This window comes from Filicampus tigris, chromosome 6, assembly GCF_054856515.1.
Source record: "Filicampus tigris isolate MCC_2025a chromosome 6, RoL_Ftig_1.0, whole genome shotgun sequence".
NCBI lineage: Eukaryota > Metazoa > Chordata > Actinopteri > Syngnathiformes > Syngnathidae > Filicampus > Filicampus tigris.
In genome coordinates, this window is record NC_141222.1 from 6,106,682 (window position 1) to 6,131,406 (window position 24,725).

The window sequence follows — 24,725 nt, forward strand, 5'->3', positions numbered from 1 at the left end:
CAGTTTTTCAGTATTGAGACTGAAATTACCATTTTTGGAAACCCCCACTGAAGATTGTCATTGTCATGGTGAGTTTGGTGGATGCAGATTAAAGCCGCGTACACACATACCGATACTCAGGTCAATCGCGAGCCCCGATTTCTCCTCTACTGATCAAAGTCAATTATCGGATATCTCCACCGTATTTTCTCGACTATAAGCACACCTTTATATGAGCCGCATCCACTCTATTTCTTAAAAAATAATGAAAAAACGCTATATAAGCTGCATCAGGTTATAATCGGCACCTATCTATGTTGAAAAATTAAATATTTACTGCATTCACAGAACGATTTTGAACTGTAAATGTACATGTATGTATCTTCGTCCCACCAGCTGCCAGCAGCGACACAGCCTGTGATGTCTTGACTGCAGCAGTGAGCAGGCTACAAACACAGCACCCAAATGCCCTGGTACTCATCTCTGGTGACTTCAATCATGCCTCCCCTTCCTCCTCTCTGCCTTCATTCACACAGTATGTCACCTGCCACACCAGAGACAATAAAACACTGGACCTTTTCTATGCCAACACCAAGGAGGCATACACATCACTGCCCCTCCCCCCGCTGGGCAAAGCTGATCACAACCTGGTGGCTCTCCAGTCTGTGTACAAACCTCTGGTCCGCAGGCAGCCAGCTGTGACCCGCACGGTTCAGAGATGGTCTGGAGAGGCCGAGGAGGCCTTAAAGGACTGCTTCAGCACAACTGTGTGGGAAGTATTCAGCGATGCTCACGGGGAAGACATTAGTAGTCTAACGGACACTGTTACAGACTATATAAATTTCTGCATGGAGAACACCATACCCACCAGGACAGTAAGGTGTTTCTCCAACAACAAACCCTGGATCACACCAGACATAAAAGCTCTCCTGAAGGAGAAGAGGAGGGCTTTTGCGTCAGGCAACATAGAGGAGCGGAGGACTGTGCAGCGCCAGCTGAGGAGGAGGATCAGAGAGGGGAAAAGGTCCTACAGGAAGAGGATGGAGGAGCAGCTGCTGCAGAATAACGCCAGGGGAGTCTGGAGGGGCCTGAAGACCATCTCAGGCCACGGACAACCCAAGACCCGGACTGGGGGGGACCTGCAGTGGGCAAATGAGCTGAATCTCTTTTTCAATAGGTTCGATCAGATGCCTGCCTCCACTCAGTCTCTCCTGCTGCAGTCTCCACCTACTCCTCCTGCTGGGCGTGTCACCCCCTCCCCTCTTTTCTCCACAGTCTCCAGCTCCCAGCTACACCAGATAGCCACCACTCCTTCCTGTCCAGCCTTGGCCTTCACAACATCTCAGGTGAGGAACCAGCTGAAGAAGATGAAGGCGAGGAAGGCAGCGGGTCCAGATGGCATCAGCCCCCAGCTCCTCAAATCCTGCGCAGACCAGCTGTGTGGAATTGTCCAGCACATGTTCAACCTGAGCCTGAAGCTGGGCAGAGTCCCCCAGCTATGGAAAACATCCTGCCTGGTCCCGGTGCCAAAGACCCCCCACCCGAAGGAGCTCAACAGCTTCAGACCAGTGGCGCTGACGTCTCACCTGATGAAGACCCTGGAGAGACTGGTCCTTGTCCACCTGCGCCCCCTGGTGAGCTCCTCAATGGACCCACTCCAGTTCGCATACCAGCCTGGCATCAGTGTGGATGATGCCATCATCTACCTCCTCCACACTTCACTCTCCCACCTGGAGAAGGCGGGGAGCACTGTGAGGATCATGTTCTTTGATTTCTCCAGTGCTTTCAACACCATCCAGCCCACCCTACTGGGAGACAAGCTGGAGCGGGCGGGGGTGGCGCACCACCTCACCACATGGATCCAGGACTACCTCACAAACCGGCCACAGTATGTGAGGACACAGGACTGTGTGTCTGACGTGCTACTCTGCAGCACGGGGGCCCCACAGGGAACTGTCTTGGCTCCCTTCCTGTTCACTCTCTACACCTCGGACTTCAACTACAACACCCCTACCTGTCACCTGCAGAAGTTCTCTGACGACTCTGCGATTGTCGGCCTCATCACAGGCGGAGATGATCGGGAGTACAGAGAACTTACTCAGGGTTTTGTGGACTGGTGCCAGCAGAACCGCCTCCTGATCAATGCGGGGAAATCCAAAGAAATGGTGGTGGATTTCGGTAGGCGCCAGCACTCTTCACCTGCACCAGTGAATATCCGGGGAACAGATGTTGAGAGAGTCTCAACTTACAAGTACCTGGGTGTTCATCTGAACAATAAACTGGACTGGTGCGACAACACAGACGCCCTCTATAGGAAGAGTCAGAGCAGACTCTTCCTACTCAGGAGACTGAGGTCTTTTGGGGTTCAGGGGACACTCCTCAGGAACTTTTATGACTCGGTGGTTGCATCGGTCATCTTCCAGGGAGTGGTCACCTGGGCAGGCGGCGTCTCGGCCCGGGACAAGAAGCGGCTGGACAAACTGGTCAAGAGGGCCGGCTCTGTCCTGGGCTGCTCCCTGGACTCTGTGGACTCGGTGGGGGACAGGAGGATGTTGGCCAAGCTGTCATCAATGCTGGGCAACCCGGACCACCCCCTCCAGGGCACCCTAACAGCACTCCACAGCACCTTCAGTGACAGACTGTTACACCCTCGCTGTGCAAAGGAGAGATTCCGCCGTTCCTTCTTGCCTGCTGCTGTCAGACTCTTTAACAAGAACATTGTGTAGTATCTACAAACTGGCGGTCATTAGTGCAATTGTGCAGTCCTGCACCTGAGCTCATATCGTGCAATACCCAATATTCCCCACTACTGTAATACCGTGCAATACTCAACATTCCCCACTACTGTTAGTCTAGTTTTATTTTTATCCAATGCTGTTCCTTACATTTCATTACAGCACTGCAGCACTGTCACTTAGAGTATTTTTTCCTCTGTACTATGTACAGGCCGAAATGAGTGTTCCTCATATTTTTTATGTAGGTTGGTGTGTATACACATGTGTATATACACATGTTACTGCGTATATCTACACAGGTTTGATTCTAAATGTTTGCTGTCAATGTTATACATTAATGGCCACATTATGCCGCCGCCCCTGTGTGACCTATATCTTTGCTACTGTAACAATGAAAATTTCCCCACTGTGGGATCAATAAAGGCATTCTTATCTTATCTTATCTTATCTGAACAGATGTTTCCTAACAGTGCCTTTTAACACGGCAGCAACTTTGCTGATTAAAACAGAACAGAACCAAGAGAAAATAACTAGTAATTATCTTCATTTCACTGCCTGCTGCCGCCTCCAACATCTCACCATAGATTCATTGCATTGCATAAGATTGCGTGCAGCAATGCGGTTTCCTTATTGGATAACAAGATCGATGGCCTTCAACTTAAAACTTGCATCATACGAACGTCTTCGTGTGGCTTCCCTGATGAAGGGGCGATAATTTGAAAATAGTTAAGTGTTTGTAATTAGTCGTCCATGTTTCATGTGTTAAAGAAAAAGTAGTGTATTCTTCTTTGCATTGATTTTTTTCTTAGTTTTGATTCTAATTTCACTTAGAGCGCCCCTAGCAGTGGATCCACAGAATAGCCACACCTTTACGTAAGCCGCATGGTTCAAAATCTAGGAAAAAAGTAGCGTCTTATAGTCCGGAAAATACAGTAAATTATCCATCTGAGGTGTGTTAAAACAGATTTTTTTCTCAATCTGTTCGAAAAACTGTCAGTTGACAGTCGTGAATGTTCAACCTGTTCACTATTCATGATTGGAAATCCTTATGTGCATGGTCAACACCAAGGTTGGCTGAGCTGCAAGACCACTGTCTAGTTGCAAGACCACTGTCTAGTTGCACAAATTTCAGCCCATACACTGTTTTCTTCTGTGATACCACTGAGCGACCCTCATTAATTGCCTGCACAACACTTTGCATGTGCGTTCCCTGCAGAGTGACATTGTACAGGCCTAGTCTGCCCTCTAGTGGTTCAACACATGTAATACCATGGATAATGCCACAGGAGTCAGGACGCCATTTGACTGACTGACATATACGTGTCCAGGATGTCTTGTGTGTATGTAGTCGGGGATAGCAATTTTGTTTTGTTAACTAACTGTAAACATTTAGCACCTTATCCCTTTGCATGCGAAATATGTCCTTGTGTGGGACATCTTTAGACTGTAAAAATCTCTACCAGTGCTAATGTGCATTTAAACGACCCAGAAGTGGAAGTCTTTGTTTCCTCTTAAAATAACCCTGAGTTATTTTGCAACAAATATTTTATAGCAAAATAACGCAATTGAAAACTAAAAACATATTGCTTTATAACGCAAAAGTTTGGCAATAAAACATAATAGTATTGCGTAATAAAGCAATCTTAAATATTCTCGTGATGTCCCGTGGCTTGCCGCATCATCAACATCATCATCTCATCCCAACACGACGGTCTTGTGTTGGCAGCTAAATGCTATCTTGGTTAAACAGTTGTAAACAATTCAATCCACTCACGATACTCCCAGCCAGTAAGTGGATGTGCATAGGAAATTATCCAGCTAATGACCTTGAAGTAATGTTTATGAGTGCGCAGATGTTTTTTTGGGGGGCGACAGAATGTAAGGACGGAAGCGCTTTAAAAGGAGGAGAACGGACAGGGTTGGAGCACGATTATTTTTATGAATAAGGACGGCGGGACGAGGACGGAAGGCTACCCAGGTCCCGGACGAATGACGGACCAGCAAAAAAGGGTAAAGTGCCCATCTCTGCTCATATGCAGACAGTCACCTTTTCATACTTTGATTTAAAAATGTTGCTGTTTGGGACCATAAAAGCCCAATTAGTGTCTAGCATACAAATATTTACTTTCCTATAATCAGTTCTCCAAAAGAAAACAATCCTCATATGGGTACAACGCATCAATATTACTGTACCATGTCACAAACAGACAGTATAAAAATACAGGACAGAATAAGTATAAAAACAAATTACAACAGTCGGGGGTTTGATCCCGACTCCGGCCTCCCTCTGTGGAGTTTGCATGTTCTCCCCGTGCCCGGTTTTCGGGTACTCCGGTTTCATCCCACATTCCAAAAACACACATGGTAAGTTGATTGGACTCTCTAAATTGCCCCTAGGTGTGATTGTGAGTGTGAATGTTTGTCTCTGTATGCCCTGCGATTGGCTGGTAACCAATTCGGGGTGTCCCCCGCCTACTGCCCCAAGACAGCTGGGATAGGCTCCAGCACGCCCCGCGACCCTTGTGAGGATCAGCGGTATCGATAATGGATGGATGGACAGTTTACAACAGTGAAGTTTGTGAAGTTCCTCAGTATGCGAAAGGTCCACTTCTTCGTTTGCTCACTCATTTGGTAGCTGCTAATCATTCTATCTGACACGTCAACTCCTCCCATCTTCGAGCTGCACTCATGTGCAACATTTGGTTGTATGACGGTCACTTATATTTTCTCATTTGTTGATCGTGGCTGGCAGCTATCTTCTGGTTGCTCAGCATAAACAGTCAAGATCGTAACTGGATTATTGTCATACCACATGAGGAAGCATAGTTTCCCATCTGCCCGTGTTACTGCGGCTGAGGTACTTCTACCTTGCTGTTTCAAGGTTTTGTCCCCTGGGAGCTTTTTCATTGCTTGTGGGCACCCGTTTCTTCATCACTGTACCAGGAAGTTACATATTATCTACAGGATGTGATCTACAACTGGTGTGCTGGTGAAGAAGCAATCACAATACACTTTTGTGCCAGCAGTCAGGGTTTCTGACAGATGTTTGAAGACCAATTTTTCTACTACTCCTTCTGAGTCCTACACCTGCTGTCCTGTTTTGGTTCTGTGCTGTTTCCTTTTCTATTTTTTTTCAGTTGCCTTGGTGATTGCTGGAATGGGGGTCCTGCTGTTACACACCTGCGGCCTATTTGCAACAGGTGCAGATTTAAGCTTGGCAGCGGCAGAGAGGAGTGTCGGATTATTGCTTCGCTTTGTACTCGCTTTCTTCACCTAAGATTGTTCTCCAAAATTGTTATTTAGCATTTCTTCCTGAAGTAGTGGACACATCTTCTATGAGTAGTTTTGTTCCATTCAAGTAGTATTTTGGCTGTGATTATAATTCCACACTTTTACTCCTCCCTGTCAAATCCGCCTTCCAACGTGATTTCTGTGTAGCTTTATTTGGACTTTTTTGTCATTGTCTTTTGTTATTCACGTCATTCACTTAATCGAGTGTCAATCCCTCAACTAGACGTCTGACTTTTTTGGGATCGAATATACACATTGCACGCATGTGTAAGACCTGCAAACTTAGGCCATGTCCACATGGAATTCTGAGCAAGCTTCGTTCATTAAAAAAAAAAAAATCTCGTAAACACAGAATCGCTTCAAGAAATGTGTGTCCACAAGAAGATGCTGAAGACGCGAAAAGGCTGTAATTTATATGGCAAGTCTAAAGTGGTGTAGGCACAGGAAGTCACCGGAAAACAGAGAAGTTCGAACATGAAAAAGAAGAAAAATAATCAGCAAAGAAAAGTAAATGTAACAATGGCCACTCTCCTTCCTGTAAACCTAGTTAGCATTCAAAGTCTAGCACTGTTCTACATCCACTGCATTCTGCTTTTGTGCTACAGCTAGAATGGAACTGACCTGATATTATCACTCATGGCAGGGATTTGTACAGCAGTGGCAAAACACCTTCCTTTGTGGGTAAGGCACACAACATTATCCACATCTCATCAACTGAAGTGACGCGAGCTCTTCCAGCAACGTGGCAGTTGTGCAAGGAGTTTCGTTAACTCAGCGTCACTGTACTTCCTCACATATAGGTTTGGAGTAAATGGAGCAGACTTCCAGTGCTCTCCACATCCAGCACTTGTAGATCCTGCCCTGCATGTCCCTCCTGATCCTCATCCAGACCTCATAATAGAAACATTATAGAGTTTATTTGAAAATGCACTCAACATTTTCAAACCGATTAAAGGGCTACTGACTAAAATCACAACTTGGGTTCTGGCTCACCATAATGCTCCCAACGCAACACCCACATTTATGTGCTTATGGTGGTTGTGGCTGACTCTCATTCTCAAAGTCACTGTCTTCAGCGTCAGGTGATGACTAATCTTTATCTGACACATACCTTAATGGGTTAGGTGGTGAGTAATTATTCTCAGACTGTTCAGATTGCTGTTTGACCGTCATGAGGGTGATGCGTTCACAGCAGGATCATCGTCTTGGCCATTGGATAAGTCATCCATCTCCAAGTTGTCTCCAATTGCTAGAAGCAATTGTTCTGCTCTGGACAATGAAATGTTCCCAGCACTGGTAAAATGGAAGTCCACATTCAAATCACAATCTAGAGCGGAGACAGGTGGCTCGAGGTTGGTTGAACAAGAACTATTTACATTTCAAACTTTTCTAAATCCTTCCAAAATGATTTAACCATATAAATAGGAAAATGTGCCATTTGAAAGAACTACTTACCATGATAAATTCAATTCATTACAAATTTAGCTAAACACAGGATGGAATCAATACTGTTACATAATCCAAATATACTCAAGTGCATAAGATTTACCGACACTTTACTTTGCAGCTATTCCTAAAATATGTCAAATATTAATGTCATATGAAGCTAGAGATTATTACATAAATACACTGATTTCATTCAGAAAAGCTGGATATACATTTTACCTTTCCCCATTTTCCTTTAGAAGCTGTGCTTGAAGTCTTTTTGCCACCATTTTATTTTTACTGAAACAAGTGTAATGTTGTGATATCACAACAAGATGGCATGGGCAGGGTCCCCAAATGTGAATAATAGGTCAAAGTTAAAAAAAAAAATGATATCATTGGTCTGAGAAGCAGAAATGTAATTTACTTACATGAGTCTGCCAGCATCTCAGGAGCTACACATTAGACATAAATGGGGTACGAAACAGAAATGTTGACATGTCTGCTTTTTAAGTCTTCCAAAATGTGTTGTGTTATGAAAGGGCTGCAAACTGATCCTGAAAAATATGTTTTAAGCTCAAAATCACAGTGAAAACCGCCCTCAGAAATGTAAATCATTATGATGACCTTTTTCACACTGTAAAGAAAGATTTTTTTTTTTTTGCAGACATCAAAGAAGTAAAAAAAATAAAACATTTCCCAAGAACTCAGGATGAACACACCCACACGTACAGATGCTACATGTTTGCACACGTTCAAATAAATACGCGCAAATGTACACACATACACAGGTCCACCTCCTATATCCATGAAGATGTGATTGTAGGAACAGCTTTGATCCTTTTTTCCTATTCAACGAGAAAGGCTGCCGGTACACATAATCCATGACTGACATAATATGATTTTGTTGTATCGCTAAATGGCAGAGAAAACCAGCTGACAGAAATTAATAAGGTAGCAAAGTAATGAACAGGAGGAAGGTTTGGAAGAAGATATTGGGGGTGGAAGTCTAACCTGGCAGCAAAACATACATTTCATCAAATTATTTTTTTAGGCATATTGTCACGGTAAACACACTGAGCTCACTCTGTATCTACTCACCACACTAATCTGTCATCTGCATTTATTTGAAAAAAATCAAACAAAAACACAAGGCCAGAAAACCTGTTGTGACCTTCTTGTCTCATTTTAGTTCAGCCCAGATGTACAGTTGAATGGCTTCCAGTTGACATATCTCCACATGAGGCTTTGTGAATTGAACAGAGAAGGCCATAGTTTGGTAAAACAATGATTGCAGCTGGTCTCAAGGTGAAGCATACAAGCATACAAAGCTGCACGCTAGAAACAATCATCTGGATTGTATGTGTTGTGCAATCATTTTGAGAGACAAAATTAAGACTTGAAAAGCCATTGTTGCAAATATTCTGACATGGGAGTCACAATACAGTGGAAGCTCGAAAGTTGAATGGCCCTGAGGTTATACAGTTTTATGTGCAATTTCAGGGAAAAGTATGCCTTTAAAGTTATACTGCTTATAGAAAAATGTCCGTGTCGAGTGCAACTCTTGTGCAAAGCGCAGTCTTACTGTGCACATGGGTGAAGTTTTTTCTTTAATTTGGTATTTTGCTTGACAGGTAGAATTGGGCGCAAGGGGGAGTTTGCGCCTTTGTTCACCATTGTGGGATGGAAGCAGTCTTTTTCCGGCCAATCCTAGTGGGATCCCTCATTTGCATCAAAATCAGGGCGGTCGGTGGTGCGGTATGCTAGAGTACACCGCGCTTGAAATTACGGAAACAGAAATAGACGCGCTGGGGTCTGTGCATGATATTGGCAGCTGGTTAACTGCAAGAGCGCCCATTGCGGATAGTGTAATAGGCCGTGCATGTGCGTTTGTTTGAGTGTCACCCCCGCAATAGTGACAGGGGCACTATTAAAATATTTTTAAGATAATAAAATGATTATAATTTGTTCATTGAATTGATTTCATTAGTGATTCAGAGGGACTGTCACATGCTGGTGTCATATCTATTAATGAAGTAGCATGACGTCCATGATACATGTTTACTGAGCATTGTCCATTTGTTTTTGTGCACCTCAATTAAATACACCCAAATCGCATTACACCACCTGCGCCACGGGTTAGACCTCTTTTTTGGGAGTCTAAAATCTAGACTACTATTATAATCAAATGTGCAGATGCACTTGGAGAAAAGGCATTAACTCCCAGTGATGCAAAGCGTGTCTACCAAATTCACACGAAAATGACAATGCGCCGCTTTTTGCGACAAGTGCACGAGTGCCAGTCTACCAAACTAGGGCCCACGATATATTGTGTGTGTTTGGAAGAGATTTCAAGCATTAAGACTCCACCTTCACTATATGCTTCACTTCATAATCAGGTCAAGCATTTTGTTTTAGTAAATGAATTTTACACTCATATGACTCCCGTTATTCTCTGTCTTATGGCTGTCAAACTTTTGCCTAAAACATTGTCTTCATTTAGGGTCAACAAAGTTTTTACGACAGCCATGGTTTGACACGTTTTGTAAACCTTATTTACTATGGAGAAAAAGTTTCACAATCCCAGCATGACATCCAGAAGTAACAGGATTAACTATGAGTAATGTTTCACATGACTGATTGCTTTGTTCATGGAGGAAGAACTATCTTTTTCTGGTAAGGTTTTGGAAACTTGAATGACAATGGCTTGGTTTTGGTTGAATAAATATGGCTCTTGTAGTCACTGCCACAAAATTTGTTTGCAAAGTTTAGCTTGGACCAAATTAGCAGTAATAATTTGTTAATACTGCTGTGTGTGAACTGCCGGCATGATGTCATGATGTGCTCACTTGGCTAAAGATTTATGGAAATTTGTGGCCAAAAGAATACCTGTTTACTAAAACCAAGCCGGCTCACTGAAATATGGGTGCTATTGAGAACAAAGATTCTCAAAGAACTAAATCTGAAAGGTTTTAAAAATGTTATGAACATTGAGGAAAAAGTACAATGCACAAATTAAACATTTTCATTTTGTCTTATTTGAATTCAAAATCTGGGTTCAATTTAACCAAACGTTTGTGTATATACAAATTGAATGGTGAAAAAAATTACATTGTCCAAGCTTAAAGTGATCCAAGACCAACTTATTGCCAACATGGGGCATCAGTGGCTCTCTTCGTAAGGAAAGAAACATTGAAAATATGTTGGGATGCTTTGGAGCAATTCACAGTGAGGATGGACATAATTTCATTCAAAACAGCTTGAGTAATATATAATAATTGTTCCTTTTCGGCTAAATCATATGATTTGAATTTATTACTATTATTGTTTTAAGGGTCTCATGGTAGAGAACTGACCAGGCAATCCGGCTTCCTCCCACATTCCAATAAAAGGCATGTTACAGTAAATTGTGCATGGGTGTGAATGTGAGTGTGATTTATTTATTTATTTATTTATTTGTCTAAATACACCCTGCGATTGACTTGCAGGCTAGCCCAGGGTGTACCCTACCTGAAAGTCAGATGGGATAGGCTTCAGCTCACAGGACAAGCCTATCGTCTAAAAATAAATTGCCTTAAACATTTCCTCAAGATGCTGACCACCTCTGGTAAAATCGGCTGCATCCTTAGTTAAACAGATCATTCAATGAAATGAAATTATTAATACATATACGGTCATCAGAATGTGGTTCAGTTTTTCATGTTTTCTGAAAAAACAGCAAAAATGACTTTGGCGATTATTTTAAGAGGGTGATGTTATACAAAATGGAGCTACAGTATATATGACTGGGGAGAGAGAGAGAGAGGGAGAGAGATAGAGAAAGGAGAGAGATAGTGAGAGGGGAGGGTGAGCAGAGCAGGAAGTGGCATCGAGGAGAGAGAGAGAGAATAGCCAGAGAGAGTGAGAGAGACGTAGAGAAGAACCAGAGGGCGACAGTGAGTGAGTGAGTGAGTGAGTGAGTGAGTGAGTGAGTGAGTGAGTGTGTGAGAGAAGCAGCAGATGCAGTAGATTAATTCCCTCAGAATTAATGCATAGTAAACAAAACACTGATTAAGTCAAGACAGTTTTTCATGTATTTGTGATGCTCTCACCTAGACAATTTCATTTCAATTCGACATCCTGCAAATAACAAACATTTGCACCTACAGTAATCATAAATAGCTATAATAAGGAATAAACCATTTAATCAATGTAGTCAAAATGATTTAGAATAAAATATTGGAGATTATTTACCCTTTGTCAATATTCCATACCGCACTATCGTTTTTTCTTTTCTGGTCTTCGATACAGATAGTTCTGAGTGGTGACCTTAGAGACACACACACACACACACACCCACACACACACACACACACACACACACACATGCACGCCTCAGATTTCCATCTGCTTGCACTTACATTGATGTTAGTCTTATTCTCTCTCGCTCTCTCTCTCTCTTGGTCCCTAGTTCTCTTCCTCCCTTTGTTGTCTCCGTTGTTGTTTCCATGTCTTTGAAACTTAAAAATATCCCACCGATTGTGTTCTGTACATTTTGTTACCATGGTGATTGCCACATAGAGCAAGCAAAGCGAGAGAAAGCGTGTATTTGCATCTATAATGTGTGTTCATGTGCCAATTGCAGTGCTATCAGCTATGCACAGCCACTGTGTGAGTTCAATGCAAGAAACCACAATAAAAAGAAAAACACCCAGCATCCTGTCTCTTACTTTGCCTACTCCCTTTATGCTTGTCTCATCGTTCTCATTTTCCCTCCTGACTCTCCTTGATCCTTATCTTTCTCCACGAACCCAGTCTCTACATGTCATCCATCAGTCTGCTGCAACACGTCAAGGTGACAAGAAAGGTGTCAAAAGAAGGAAGGAAGAAAGAGAATACCTCGGGAGAGAAACATGTTGTGCCTTCACCAGAATATTCTTATTGTGACTTTTAGGTGCCCTCATACATCAAGGGGTCTATTGTCTTCATTCACAAACAATTTTGTCCCACGCACTTTTCAAGACTAATGTGGCATTCACCGATGTCTTTTCTGAAGAACCTTCCACAGAATACTTCTAGTGATCAATGACGATTGAGATTATTTAATTTTATTCTATAGTTGCATAATATATTAGGATTTGAATATCATATTGTTTTTTTTTTCATTTTATTTTTATCTAAGAATTGGTTTAAGAATTCTGTGACTAAACACAAAATATTGTACATATCAGTGAATCATGAAGGCGTCATCCTTACTCATGCATAAGAGCAGCAGTAGTTCATCTATAAGAATGTGTGTTCCAAAACCAGAGGGTCATGTTCAGAGTACCGCTCGAGAGTGTTGAAATGCTTTTGAGCCAGGCATCTTATTTCCAGATGAAGAGGTGGAGCATTTTAGTTCTCTCCTTTCACTCTGACATCACTCCTTGCATGCCTGCATGTGTACGATGTGGTTCTTTGTGTAGTGGGGAACACAAAATATACAGCAGAGTGTCATGATGATGATCCACTCTGAGTTATGTTTTATTTTTTCTGACTGTTGGCTCTTCCCTCTGTTTTTTTTTTTTCTTTCAAATGGCAAACCATTTATTCATGCCTGCTCCATCTGTATACATGGGGCTCCTACTGGTCTTTTACACCTCTTCCCTTCCCATCCCACATCGCCTTGGATTTTGTTAATGGCTAACCTCCTCCGAGAGGTAATAGTCATCCTTAAAGAGAAGTCAACCCCAACATTTTCTTTACAAGAATATGATCTATGCGCCTCCACTATTCTAAACACGTCATTCTGATGAATATTACATTTGTGGAATACCAGTTAAGCAAAAAAATCCACGTGTTTTTGTCCATCTCAGAGGGGAGCCATTTTGTCACTTCTGTCGACTGAAAATTACATCACAGTTGCTCAGGGCTCAGTTATCGACCAATCGGCGCACTGGTGTTCTGAAGCTGATCCATGATTGGTTACCTGAGCCCTGAGAAACTCTTGATTTAATTTTTAGTTGATAGAAATGACAAAATGGCCGCCCCCTGAGATGGATAAAAACGTGTGAATTTTACTACTTAACTCGTACATTCCACAAACACAATATCAATCAAAATACCCTGTTTCGACTAGTGTGGCTGTATATAACATACTATTGTAAAGAAAAGTTTTGGGTTGACTTCTACTTTAAGATTGTGGACCACTTTTCAAATATGACACACTTTAACGTCTGGCTCAGGCTCCCTTCTACGTTATAGACTGCCAAGTTCTTAGCATGCTACATTTTTTCGGGTCCGTGGCATCCCCATCTGACGGTGGTTCAGAGTTACTTTCACAGTCTTGGCCAATGGCCAGATATCACAAAGACATGGGTGACATTGATTTTTATTGTATTGATTGTATTGTATTTTTGGCCATGAAAAAGGGGCATTCCAGCCCATGGCAATTACTTATTTTCAAATTGCTCCAAACGGGTTCCTATTATTGCAAATAAATGCGTTTCATATTCCTGAGCCAAAAATGTATAAAGTGAGCTTGTTGGTGAAAATGGACCATCTTGACACTCTAGATACCCACAGAAAACCCATACTAGCACAGGAGACATACAAAATTGTAACATACTAACCACTACCATACTGTGCTACCATATTATTTTTATAGCCCATCCACCCATCCATTTTCAAGACTGCTTATCATGTTCAGGATCATGGGATGCTGTATCCTATCGCTGTGTGTTGACTTTAGGCGAAAGGCGGACTACACCTTGGACAGGTCACCAGTCAGTCACAGGGCACATAGAAATGGGCAAGGATTTACAGTACGATTCACTATCTACAGTGAATTCATGCCACTCAATTTTTATAATTTCCAAAATGCAACAACTCCAAACTTGAGTTTTCAACTGTCAATAAATAACTTAACACATAACTAAATTGCCTATTTTAATGAGTACACAATAGGAACTCTTCATCAACTTCAAGATTCCCTCATTACCTAAACAGCTCTGAACAACTTCTCATACCCAACCAATCCCCTCCATAACAACGCCCCGGCTTGCCACCTCCATTATGATGATGCCAACCTAACCACTCCCCATCACTAAGACAAAGTACTGCACTGTAAGGTACAGAGCCTTTCTTACCGCCGCTCCAACCTCCTAGAACTCCCTAAACCTTGAAAGACAACTCCGACACACTCAATTCATTTGAAGTTCAAGTGTGAAGTAATTTGAGAAAATGCTAAATGAAATCCAAGTAAAGTAATTAACCATGATGCAAAAATTAAAGCATGAAAAAATCATTTCTATTTCATATGTTTGACAAAATAATCGTTTTCCTGAAGTGTGATGTTGTTTTAAGACAATGGAAGTGCGCAACTTGGAAAGTGTACAAAGCCAGTCAGAAATCGACTCAAAATGCGATATTTCAAACTTATCGGAGGGAATCTGAAGGTGTTTGAAGAGATGGATGAAGAGGGGGTTGTTGGCATGATGTATATTGGAGCATACATGTATGAGTTAGATGCTCAGGATGATGAAAATGTGCCCGAACGACCTGACATGGAATGGAGACAAGATCCATTGAGATTGGAAGAATGCTAAGCTATTTAGGCTGCAGTTATTAGCCTAGTGCTTTTGTTTGAAATTCGATGCTGTCGTGCTGTAAATTACGCACGATGGGATGACCTACCTGGTCCACTTATCTGGCAAGCACTGAGAGGACACATCATAATGGATTGGAGTCCCACATTGTCAAATTAGATTTATTTCTTGTCATATTTTGATAGTGCTAGTAGGCACAAATAAGGTACAGTATATTTATTGAACCATAAAATGCAAGTGAATTTACAGTAAAACTGACTTGGGATTAGCGGTTTAGAGGATGTGGCATGTTCATTCATCAACAGACAAACAAACACGATCGCGACCGATCGGAAAAAGTCACTCGATTTGTCGCTAGTCGCTTTTTCGAAAAAGAGTTGCTAGAGGGGTCTGAAAACTCATTAAATATAGCGAGAAAGTCGCTAAATTGCCAACATTGTGAGCATCAGATTCACTTGTGAACCTCGCCGGGGAACTTATTTAGGTCTGTAAGTACAAATTCTGTGCCGGCCAAAATGTAGCAGCTCATGCCATAGTGGGTGAAATGGTGCTGACAATGCATAGCCACACAGCACCAAGGTATTTTGTCAAAGAACGTGTTAACAACGGCAAAGAGTAGTTAACGTGACAATCAACAATGCAGTACAATGGCTGACTGGCGACTCGATCTCTTCTAGTGACATCACTTGCCACAGATTAACAAACATTGCCAAACATTTGCATTTTCGTTGTTAAGCGCGTTGCTGTGGGTCTAATTATGAATCTGGGTGGGTTGCGTCATAAAAACTAATGCAAGTATGCTTAAAATAGATCTGGCCGTTAGTATTACTCAAAAGATGATTGGCTAAGTTTACTTCACACTTGATCTTTAAATGTCAACTCATATCACACCTGGTTAAGATTGCGTTGAATGTTTTTTGCCCCTTTGTTTGTTTGTGTACACATATATAAAGTGTCTACTGCCTTTTGGCCTCATTCACCAATAAATGCATACAAATTATCTTTGTGCAGAGATTGAGCGTATATACGCAAAATCACTGTGAGATTCGTCACACGAGAGTACCAGACAGTTTTTGTTCGCATTGCCGTGTATATAGGGTTGTTCCGATCACGTTTGTTCACGTAGGAGTCCGAGTCTTTTGATTTTGAGATCTGCCAATACACCGATCCGAGTCCCGATCTGATACTTCTTAAACAGTATATTAAAGGATATAAAGGCGAAGGCATAAGATACAGTGTCTCTTTTTATTGGCATTTTATGACTTCTTTAAACATGTCTTTGCATTATTTTGCCTGTAATCAACTTTAGACCAACAACTCCAGTAACACAGTATTTACAGTATGAACTGCAGCATGACATAAAATATTAAAGGGAATTCAAAAAATAAAAAATAAACTGCCACTGGCCTGGGCTATAAGGCCACTAAATTCTTTAATTTGATCTTAGTGCAACATTAGACCCGTAGTAAACAGTATGAACAGCAGCTTGACCAACAATATGAAATGAAAACAAAAAGAAAAAGTGCCACTGTACTGACCTAGATAGGCTACATAAAGTAAGGCTAATAAGGACTTCAATTTGAGCATCGTGCAACTTTAGACGAAACATTCCAATAAATAGTTCAGTAGACAGTATGAATAGATTGACTTAAAATTTGAAATGTAAAGTGCCACTGGGCTAAGAAGCAACATCGGGGCAAGGGAGGAACTCCAGATATCGGTTGTAAAGGAGATGCGAGGCACGTCAGCCATCAAGACACGCAATTTGTCAGTCAATCGTTTGTGCACCTCAGCAATGCATTTCTCGGTGATGTAGCGGCGTGAGGGTATTTGATACCGGGGCTCCGGGTACTCTGTATAGCAACGCATTCCAAGTTATTCGACAAATGAAAATGGGTGGTCGTTTATCGCAATCCACTCTGCTATCATTGAGGTAATTTTACCAGCTTTTTCGCTGTCTTGGGGCATCTTTTCGCTCTTCTTGAAAGCCTCCTCTATTGTCGGCTGGTTTTCTTCGCCAGCTGAGCCCGTAGGAACTCGGCATGTGCTGCGGGATGTGTATTTTCCAAATGGCGGATGAGATTGGTTGTGTTGAATGCAGACCTAACCCTCCCACCGCTCGAAATGCCACGTTTACAAATGGAGCAGATTGCAACTGGGTTGTTGTTGTCGTCGACCGAAAAGTGTTCCGAGACTGCCAACATGATCGCACGCCTTCCTTTCAAGCTGCTTGTTCAACTGAGTAATGTCATACACACATCCGGTGTAACGTTAGGGTTACCTTGATGTACATTTTGTAACATGTAATTTATTCATTTTTTTCCCCTAACATTTGCAGCCTACAAATACCAAAAAAACGGGAAATGTTTTAATAAAATATATATGCAATGTATCCAATTTCTGATCGGGAAATAATTACGAGTCTCCAACCACGTAATCGAGGTCGATATCCGATCACGTAATCGGATCGGAACAACCCGATATGTTAATGATTCATGACTCATTCATTCTAAATGATGGCTCATGCCTACAGCACTTCAGTCTGCTCAAACGTGGCCCCTATTTTCCAATAAAAGGGCATCCGTTTTGATGCATCTCAGCCTGCACAGAGGTTTAACGTTGTAAGAGATGGCCCAAAACATTGATAACTTTCTTGATCGTTATCCTATTTTCAAAAGATTGGTATCATCAGAAAGCTTGATAAATACAGAACCTGACAATCAGGGGCATCCCAAGACCCCTTTAGTGGGCCACGTGCCCCATTATTAATGAGCTGTGCTCCATTGGGTATCAGGTACAAACTGGCCATCTGGAGTACCAAGAATTTTCCTGGTGAGCCAGTACAGCCACAATGAGTTGGATTCTAAACTGTACAAGTGGCAATTGACTTTTCAATGTAATCCATTTAAAGATGATAAAACACCCTTAGGTGGTTGTAATGAGCGGTTTGTATTTCGTCTACTTTCTTCTTTTATGATATGATATAAATATCTCATGTGGTACGTTGAAATGTGAAAACAAGCTGAATTAAACCAAGAAAAAAAACAGTGCGCTTGTGAGAAAAATGATTGTTTCTGCAGCCTGACAGGGACACAGTGGGTGTGAAGTCTTATTCAAGTCTTCCTGAAAGTCCTCTGTTTGTTTTGTAATTACCTCTTCCGGAGACTGACAAGGATACGAAACAAAGAGACAAGCGTGGGCTGGATTAGGTGAGATCAACACGAATGAAGGTTTAGGTGGAGGTGAGACACACACGCATGCACACACACAAACACACGTCCAGCTCCCATATCCCTGTCCCCTGTCACTATCCTCAGCGAGCTGATAAACTTCTGTTCTGCCCCCAAATCAAATTACCGCACCAGGACTGCAGTCACAGTTTCTGATACCTTGGAGTAACCTCTCTTTCTCCTTCAGCAACCAATCCCCTCAAACAAACTTCTCTAATGAAAATACATTCCTGAGTTTGGCTGATTTAGCAAATTTCACCTCATGTTCTTATTTCTCCTTTGCACTCTGTGTGTGCGTTCAGGAGAACTTGTAGTAGCCCATATTAAGAAATGCTGACATTGGAGCACTGCGCATTTCTGTGTGCATTTTAGGAATGAGGTTTGGATTGTATCTCCAAACAGCTTAGTGGCAGTTCGAAAGAGTGGGGAATGAGATAAAAGAAGAAAGACGGTTGGATTTGGCATAGGAGCTAGGTGATGATAGACGGATATAAAATAAGTAAAGCATGCTGGGAGAAACTAAAGATTCCAAGTCACTTGGTGTCCTGCATCTTCTCCACCATGATTCATTAACCAACTTTGCCCACAGTGCCAGAATAAAAATTGCACATATGCGTGAAAAGATCTTATGGATCCTGCAAAAACTAGGCCAAATTTGTTGGGTTTCACACAGATGATTTCACAATTGTAAAATAGGCCTTCAAAATGACAAACGGAAAATCAGCACAAAGACACTTCCAGACCATAATAGTCCTCAGACGCAGATGTTGTCCATGAGTACAGTAATGTTGATGGAAACTCTTACTGAGCTATGATTATGATGTGTCACGAGGGGTGGGACAAATGATCAACATTGCGAGGTATCATAATATAGTATCTTACAGTTCAGTGCCAATACATTCGCATTAAATACTGATATTGTTGCAATCAGATGAAAACCAAGGATGTCCATTTATGAGTATTATACGTGAATTGTGAATTCCTCTTTTCTTCTATGTTGTGTCAACACAGCCAATGACACAGCCAATGAGGCATCTCCATTGGCCACCAGCATCTATCAAACATACTTTTGCTTAAGACCACACCAGGCTATTTGTTGTTAATGGTAAAAAGAAAAAAAGAAAAGCCAAATAAATTCTTGATCATCAAAGTCCTGAAATAGTTAGGGGCAGGAGCCCTGCCAGAAATTTGCCCCTGCTCCTTTTGTTATAAAACATTGAATGTCAAGTATTGAAATGTGGGAAAACACACATTCCTTTGAATTTTTTTTGTCACACAAAATTAATATATGAATAACATAAACAAGCACGTGAATCAATCAGAAATTTTAAGTTCGTTTAGTAAATTGCCCAAAGTTGGGCATTTTACTAAAAATTGAGCGTCCGTTATTCATTATGCATCTAGGCGGGGGACACCCAGAATTGGTTGCCAGCCAATCGCACGGCACACAGGGACAAACAAACATCCGCACTCTCAATCACACCTAGGGGCAATTTACAGTGTCCAGTCGACCTACCAAGCATGCTTTGGGAATGTGGGAGGAAACCGGAGTACCCGGAGAAAACCCACGCAGGCACAGGGAGAACATGCAAAAACTGCACACAGGGAGGCTGGAGCCGTGATCGAACCCACGACCTCTGAACTGTGAAGCGGACGTACTAACCATTCGAACCCGATTCGTGGTTCTGTAAAGAAATTGTGCAGTATTTGGGAACCTTTTATTTCATTTTTTGATAATACTTAATAATACCACCCAATTGCAAGAATGACAAAGATGGTTGTTACACTGTGTTAATGCTACCATTTTAGACAGGTTGGCATTGTTGAGGTTGCTGTCCATGCTGCTCCTACTTGTGTTATCTAATTATTTTTTATTCAGGGTTTTTATTTTATTTTATTTTTTAATTATTTAACTTAAATTTTGATACTGCCACTTCTATGTATTGGGTGATTTATGATTGGACTTCGACTCTAGAGTGCGCGGGTCGTGTAGCTATGAGTGAAATGAGGTGGGGATTGTTGTGGACGGGGGGTGGGGTTGGGTGGTGTTGTGTGTGGTTTTATTTTGTTTTATTTTTTGTGTAAACTTGTTGAATGAATAAAAATAACTTTGAAAGAAAGAAAAAGATTGGAGATTATATTTTATTATGATTATGTTATGTTTTATGCCAGTATCTACCAACCGAACTACTGTACATACCTATCTAGTTGACTAACTACTTAGCGAACTAAATAACGGTCCAACTAACATCTCTTCTGCCTGGTGAAGGTAATGAGCACAGCTGTAATGTGATTATAAAGCAAACCATGCGTCTCATTAACTTACTGAACAAGTCGGAACTGGAAAGACTGTCAACATCATTTGATGTTTGTCTCGATTGTAGTCCATTGCCGGTCAGGCCTCCTCTTCTACAGCTGTTCTTTGTCACCCTCCAGCATCCTGGAGTGTCCTCTTCAAACATCTTTTTTCCTCTTGGGAGCTTTGAGCACTGCCAGCTGAGCCACCTTGTCGCCAGCTGGCTCCCATGGTCGGCTGCCACCACCTTGCTCTGTACCCTGAAACAGTCAACAACTCCTTAAGATTAGCATGGATAATCATTAATGCAGGTGACAGTGATGGGCAGAAATAAGCAGATGTATCCTTTATTCACAGGAGTGTCAGATATGCCATGTGGCAGCATCAAAAGGCCAAGGTTCGAGTTCCTGAATAGGGCTCCATTGAAGCAATTCCCAGGTGTACAGGCAATGCCCCACCCTTCTGCACCCTCCTATGAGATCAGTAAAGGTCACTTGGCAACACAGGTCAAAGCTTTGATCCAATCAGAGGAAAATCCAGTGGTGAGAGTTCTTTATGTGAATGGTTGCAGGAAATGGTTGGCTGCCATTTTGAATTTCAGAGGAAACACTGAGCTAAAGGGAAGTAGGTACCAGCCCAATTATTATACACCACAGATTGAGACCCTTCTATATTAAAAGCATGGTGGAAACAAAAAAGTAGCATAATAACTGTTATTATTAAACTGCATATGTAATGGCCTCCCTATGAGAGCCTTTGTAAAGTCAATTGGCAGTTATGAATTCATGCAGGCAGTGAGTAGGCACAGGGATTGACCCTCAAGAGTGACCTTGAACGCTTTGAACATTTTCTCCCCCACCCCCCAATCCCTCCTTCTCACTCTCTTTTTCTGCCTGCACTTGATCCCCCGGAATGAATGCTTTGATTTGTGCCGTCCAGCTGCATAAGTAAACCACATTACATTTTAGGAATGTGAAGAGAGAAAAGCTCTTTTGTAAAATTGTCATAGAATTCTCTCTGGCAGGACCACAGAACTGTTTAGAGTATATATTGTATGTAAATACCTCTTAAGATTATGGAGGAATGTATACAATTTCTCTTTCAGTGTCCTAACCATTGATTTGAGTTGGTCTGGAGATAGGCAGTCACAGATATAGAGCAGAAAGTTATAGGATTCCTGAGCATGGTGAAGATTTGTTCACGCGTTTCAATGACCTCAATTAAACATTTTTTCATACTTGAATAATGGTAATATTTTTATTCTCATAGCACATTTAAAAACGTAGTTAAAAGGTGCTTTAGCAATAATAACATTCAATAGAAAAAATACCACTATTGAGCAGTTTTAGAAATAGAGTAAAAGAGAACAGAAATCATTTACATTGTGAAAATGATAAAAGTCTATCCATCTATTCTCTTTACCGTTTCTCCTCACTAGGGTCGTGGGTGTGCTGAAGCCTAGCCTAGTTGATTTTGGGCGAGAGCCAAACCGCAGACTTACAATAATATGCAAGAAATTAGCATAAACTCAACACCGTCAAGAAACTCTCACTCAATCTTGAAAATACATTTAAAAGGATGTGACATGGATAAAACAACCACTTAGAATCCCTCATCTTGTGTAGGGCAGAGAATTGGACCTTATCTCAGCTGACAAGCTGCTGGGCAAAATTCCGGTCGATCACATGGCTGACACATTGTACATTATGGTTGACTGACATTTGCAACTACAATTTAGAGTTTCCAATTAACCTATGATACAGCATAGTTAGAGCATGCTGACTCAACACAGAAAGCTTCTTTCATCTGTCAAACCTTGAACCCTGACACTTTTTTGCTGTGAGGCAACAGTGCATATCATTGGACCACTGTGCTGCCCCCAAATGAGGTCTCGTCCAGTCCCTGTCATGATCAGAGCTAGGGAACAAGAATAGGGTTGTAAACTGAGAGGCCAATAGGTACACCTGCATGATTTAATGAGATCCAATACAAAAAGGGTATCAAAAGGCTGCCTTGTAAAAAGTAAAAAAAAAATCAGCATACACTCAGTAAATATGTTATAGTAATGCTTCTTATACAGAAGAAATTTGTGGAAGAGGAAGGTGACGCAGTCTGACTGTATTTTGTTGTACTTGCATAGTATCAGAAAATATGACACAAAGATGTATAAATAACACTCAACTGTCGATTTTATTTCGGGTCATGGGTGAGCTGCAGCCTATCCAAGATGACTTTGAGGTGGATACATACGAAATTAATTGATAGTCAATAGCAGAGTACAAATAGACGGACAATTATTCAAACTCACATTCACATCTACAGGATATTTAGCGTTAGCGTACGTGTTTGATGGTTTAAATGGTCAGAGCTGGGCACTTGACCCTTTTTTGCCGGTCCGCGACCCTTTCAGCCTTGTTCCTCCGTTCTTATTCATAACAATTAGTGTCCTCCGTCCGTCCTCGTCCTTTTAAAGCGGTTCCGTTCTTGCATGAAAGCGTCCATGCATGACGCCGCAGGAGAGACGCTAACGGCAGTGTTTTTTTTTTTTAAAGCTCATTATCTGGCTAATTTACCATTGAGATTCACCGCTAACTTCAAACAAACAGATGAGCTCAAATCAGCTGCCAGTCATCGCTTTCTCTCACATAGACTGATATGACTTCCTGTCAACATTTTCTGTAGAATGGGCATTGGAATGACAGGACAGCTGGTTTCATATGAAGGTGCGTGTTTTCCTTTTAGCTGCAGCAAAAACATGAAACAAGTGCCAGTCACTTTCACTCCGTGTCTTCCTCATGTCCTCAGCCATATAGAGGAACGGAAAAAAAAAAAGAATCCTTCTATGGTCAAATCAAACCTACTAAATATAAAGAAACAACTCCTCAGTTAAGATCCCCATACAGGTAGGTTGGTGAGATATAAATGAATATGTGAAAAACTGCAGTAATCTTCTCCGAAGATTAGATATTGACAAGATACACAATACATATCAGCAATAAATTATGTGGAGAAGCTGATTGGGCAATAAAAATTAAGGATGAGCATGCAGCAGAGCAAAGATGCTCTCCAAAGACTAGCCCAGTGTCCCCCAAGGGACAGAATCGAGCGTCAATTAACTGACAGGCGGATGTATTAGAATTTCTATCACAAGCCTTGGTGGCACAGTGAGATGCAGCACGACAATGCTTTGAAAACCGCTGTGGTTTCCCCATCAAAAACGTCCACAGGGTCCTTTGATCTGCTGGGTGGTATGTGTCCTTGGAGATACAGTCTACTTCCTCAAAGCTCTTTGTCGCCTCCACCTCATTTTGCTGTTTTCAGTTATACTGTTACAGCATCAGCAGCATTCAGAACAATGTATGCGTTATGTGTGTGTGTCTGCAAACAATCATCTCATGTAAACAAGTGAGATGATCATTGAAAGGCCCCTTTTCACTGCACTGCACCTACTAGGCTTGCCATGATTGCGCTTGGGTATACTCGGCTATTCAATGTGGTCAATTTTTCACTACCAAATAGGACTGGCTCAGTGGGAAACTATTCTAGCATACTAAGTGTGTTACTCGGTATTTAACACGAGGACCACGAGAGCAGTCATTTTGACTGTTTTCAAACTAAACTTTGATAAATACTCTGCCTATACATATAAGATGCTCCTGGCCTCTTGACTTTTCCTAATTCTGTTTATATTTCATTACTAAGGTGCAATTTTATGGTATTAAACAATATAGAAATAGTTACGAGTCATTACCTCTTTAACGACAGCGTGCCAGTCAATTTGACGGCTCTACTTAATCTTATGCACGTTGCGCTGGGACAGCGCTGCCAGGTTTCTGTAGAGACCTGCGGTTGTATTGAGAAACACTGCTGGTCGCCATGATCGATTCAAAAAAATCTTAGGAGGCATTACATCTGCTTCAAAATACTGACGAATCTGAGGATTAATTGCATTACTTACACACAGCGAGTCAGAGTAAAAAAGTCACCCTGCCCCAAGAGGAGCTGTGTCGCGTGTGGTAAAATAGGCTGTTAGATGTGTTGTGGGCAGTACATGCCAGACAGTCGAAATAAACAAAATAATGATCTTATGTGGTGCTCGTTGACATAATTCCCCCATGGAAAAAATGAGTTCCGTGGTACCATGGGAACGGAGTTGCTTTGTGTGCCGTACTTCCGATTTACTTTCTCTTCTTCGAAGTCAAGT

General features: G+C 41.7%; 1 protein-coding gene across 1 annotated transcript in view; it reads right to left on the bottom strand.

Annotated features, from left to right (window-relative positions):
* Window positions 1-24,725, bottom strand: part of LOC147145563 (uncharacterized) — a 52,435-nt gene that overhangs the window by 15,808 nt on the left and 11,902 nt on the right. The window contains exon 3 of the mRNA XM_086033944.1: window positions 20,552-20,781. Within this exon, the coding sequence (XP_085890070.1) occupies window positions 20,552-20,781 (230 nt within the window). The remainder of the gene's footprint in view (window positions 1-20,551; window positions 20,782-24,725) is intronic.